This window comes from Poecilia latipinna, unplaced genomic scaffold (assembly GCF_001443285.1).
Source record: "Poecilia latipinna isolate Pla-1442-1.1 unplaced genomic scaffold, P_latipinna-1.0 Scaffold334, whole genome shotgun sequence".
Lineage (NCBI taxonomy): Eukaryota > Metazoa > Chordata > Actinopteri > Cyprinodontiformes > Poeciliidae > Poecilia > Poecilia latipinna.
Window position 1 is genome coordinate 352833 of NW_015112950.1, and position 3403 is coordinate 356235.

At 44.1% G+C, this 3403-nt stretch overlaps 1 protein-coding gene across 3 annotated transcripts in view; it reads right to left on the reverse strand.

Annotated features, from left to right (window-relative positions):
* Positions 1 to 2966, reverse strand: part of nkain2 (sodium/potassium transporting ATPase interacting 2) — a 114245-nt gene extending 111279 nt beyond the window's left edge. Inside the window, exons 1-2 of one of the 3 annotated variants that reach the window (XM_015035420.1) lie at positions 2833 to 2966; positions 820 to 1117 (exon numbers count right to left, since the gene is read on the reverse strand). In XM_015035420.1, the coding sequence (XP_014890906.1) occupies positions 820 to 873 (54 nt within the window). In that variant the 5' untranslated portion in view covers positions 874 to 1117; positions 2833 to 2966. Of the gene's footprint in view, positions 1 to 819; positions 2287 to 2832 lie in introns of those variants that run through there. The other 2 variants (XM_015035419.1, XM_015035418.1) reach the window with 2 other exon arrangements.
* Between the last annotated feature and the right edge of the window lie 437 nt (positions 2967 to 3403).

A 3403-nucleotide genomic window follows, 5' to 3' on the forward strand; every position in this document is an offset into this window, starting at 1 on the left:
GAGGGTTGAGCGGTTCGAGTATTATTCTCAAGGGAAAAAAAAAAAAAAAAAAAAAAAAAAAAAAAGTGTACTAATTGGAGCTTCAAGTAGACCTTTATTTTAAAGGAAACTTGTGAAAATAAATACTTATTGATAAACACTGGATTATTTTCCTTAAGTGAAAAAAAACCACTCAAGTTAAATACTTTTACAGCCATGTCTCTATATCTGATCTTATTTGTCAAGAAAAAGGAGGAAAAATCCCATAAACTGATGAAGTGCTCTGCATTACAGCAGCAGGTCCCTGCCAAACCACGAAGGAGCTCTTTGTTACCATTTCCAGAGTTTTCGGGTGGGGATGCATGCAAACAGCCCTGCCCCTTCATCCCACCCTGGTACCACTTCCCGACGACCCAGATGGTGAAAGGAGAAAGAGCGGTACACCAAGGAGCAGATAAGCAGCTGGTGATGCTTTGCGCTGGATATTTTCCTGCTTCACTCCTGTCCCTCTTCCCCCCCCCCCATTTGCAACTCAGCAAAGCATGTTTTCCCCTCCCCAGCCCCCCACTGCTTTTAGAGATCACCTTTCATTCATTTCACCTCCTATATCGTGACCTTTTACACTCCTGTTACCTTCTGAATTTGTAACCTTTGAGTAATCCATGCACCCACCTGTCTCCCACTTCCCTGCCACATCTAGGATCCTCCTGCCACTTATTGCCCATGACAGATTATTTGTTTGTCAAGCTCTTACAAGATAAAAAAGAAGAAAAAAAAATGCTTTTCTCCCTCCTGATCGATCATCTCCGTTACAGGATCAATAGTAATCTCGGCACTTACCAGCTGCATGCCACAGATGAAGGCCAAGGTGCACCTGCCGCTGCAACACCCCATGATCTCCTTCTCCTCCTCCTTCTTCTTCTTCTATGCAGAGGTCCAGAAACTCTAGATAATTCCCAAAGTCTCTCCTTCACCTCCACCCACCCCTCCAGCGAGGGGCTGTCTGGCTGTCTGGCAACCCCGGGTGGAGGCACTTCTTGGGGGCCTCGGAGAGCAAAGCACAGCCCCTGTGCTCCCTGGTGCTCACAGCAATCAGGGCTGACTACTTCATCCAGATGAAAAACTGATGAGTGGTCTCCTTTAAAAAAAAAAAAAAAACACAGGTCAGGGATCAAGTGTGGAAAGAGGCCCTTCAGGACAGTTTAGCACAATTCAAGACAACAAGTTAATATTTATCTTGAGTAAGAGGCAGGCAATGAGCATCTTTAGCAGGGGAGGTGGAGAGAAAAATCAAACAGGTCTTCTCCTATTGTAAACTAAATGAAAACTCCTCAGCATTGACAAGAAAATGTTCCAGCTGTGTCCATTCAGCTCCTCCAGACTTCACCTAGTTGGACCGGTAATCCGTTCAGGGCTCATCTCATCGTTATCCCTGCTGAATTGGCACAATCCTGGACAGCACCAGACAGATGGTGGAACTGGCTGGATGTATTCCCACAGATCTCTCGGATCTTTCGCTCAATAATCCGATTAAAAGCCCCGATTGCCTGCTTTGGTAAGGGTAATATGTTTCCAGGTGGAGGAAACAAGTGAAAGTGGTTCTGGCATGTATCTATCTTTTTTTTTTCTTTTTCTTTAATCCTCCCCAACGCACAGACGGGCTCCTCTCCTCTTCTTATCTCAGGGGACGGGCACGTAGCAGCAACATCCTCTCCTAAACAAAGCTGTCTTCTTTCCACACGAGTTTTCCCACTACATGTCCTGACTTTATCCAGACAGGCAGTGGAGAGTGGAAGCGTTGATAGGGTCTCCTGATATATGTCAGCCTCCTTGAAGATGATTTCTGTGGCTCTTCTGTCTAATGAGTCCCCTTCCTTAGGATCATCTCCCCTTCAGGTCCACAACCAGCTTTCTCTCTCTCTCTCTCTTTCTCTCTCTCTCTCTCTTGGTGAGAACCGTCATCCGATTATCCCCAGCCTTCTTCTTTCTAATTAAATAAAACACTTCCACAATAATAAACACAAAAACAACAACAAGAAAAAAAAACACACACACACACACACACACACTGGTGTCCGAATTACGCGCAGAATTTCGCGTTGTTAAATTCCAGGTCGAAAGTAAGTCTCCAGACGTGACGCGCAAAAGCGGATCCCAGCCAAATGACGTCCGGGTTCAGTTTCTTGTCTCAGGATTTGTCTTGAAGAACTGGGGAGGGGGAGACAATGGGAACCGGGATGGACCAACGGACCGAGAGAGACAGCCGTGAGGAGCGTCTCCCGCCTGCCATCTGTCAAGTCAAACAGCACGCCTCCATGCTGCTGTTCTGGTGCGGATTTCCAAAATAAAGGTGCCGAATATGACAGCGTTATTATGCTTTTTTTTTTTTTTTTCCCAGACATTAGAACAAGTAACTTGTCCTATCGATGCTTTGACGTGGTTCAGTTTTTTTTTTTTTTTTCAAGGGGTTGTCTTTAATAGTGGTGCGTTATTTCTGTTTTACCGGAAGTAGGAAATTTCAACATCCACCTTGGAAGAATCTGCTGGATGGCTAACCTGAAAGTCCTAAAGCTACTCCGAGTTTTTAGTCGATATAATGCAGCACGAGTTGCTTTAAAATATACATATTTAATAATCTGCAAGATAAATGTCAACAGATTAAAATGAGTAGAGTTATTAGTCAAAGAACAAAAACAAAACACTGTAGTACCCAAAGTTTTCACATTGAGGTCAAAAGGTGATTTATGTACTGTGAACGTGTTAACCTCCAAAATTAAAAAAAAAAAAAAAAAAAAACTTGAGCGTCAAGCCGCAATTTGTTCAACCCACATTAATTAGAAACTAATAACTCACCTTCGTAACCTCAGAGGCAGAGTCAGTGCTACTTTAAAATTGAGGTGTTGGCTATTTCCTGACGTTCATGTGGTTTCTGCAGCCTTCTTGAAGATGTGAAAAAACAAACGATAAATGCTGGATGCTAGCTGTCGATGCTAATTTTACCCTTGTTTAACTGACGTAGGTAACTTCAGCTAATGGGGTGACGCCTTTCTTCCTCCTGTATCATGTGCCACAGCCAATAAGTGAAACTTTTACTTTGAAGGGCAGCCTAAAGAGCTTCTCCCCTGTTGTAGTTGCTGCTGGCTGACTTGCTGAGGCTGATGCTCGGCTCTGCGGGGGGGCAGTGGGCTTCTTTTACTCTCCAAAACACAAACATTGACAGGGCAAAGATGCTTCTTTTGCTCGGTTTGCAGCTGCTGCTGAGCACGGCCCTCTGAACCTTGATGATAAACTGGTGAATCAAGTGTGTCACCTCCCTGATTCACTGGGGACTCGAGAGGGTCCTCTTTGAACTGTAAAGACTGCGTATCCATCCCCATTTTACATTTATCCAACAATGTAAAAAAAAGAAGAAAAAAAAAAAGCT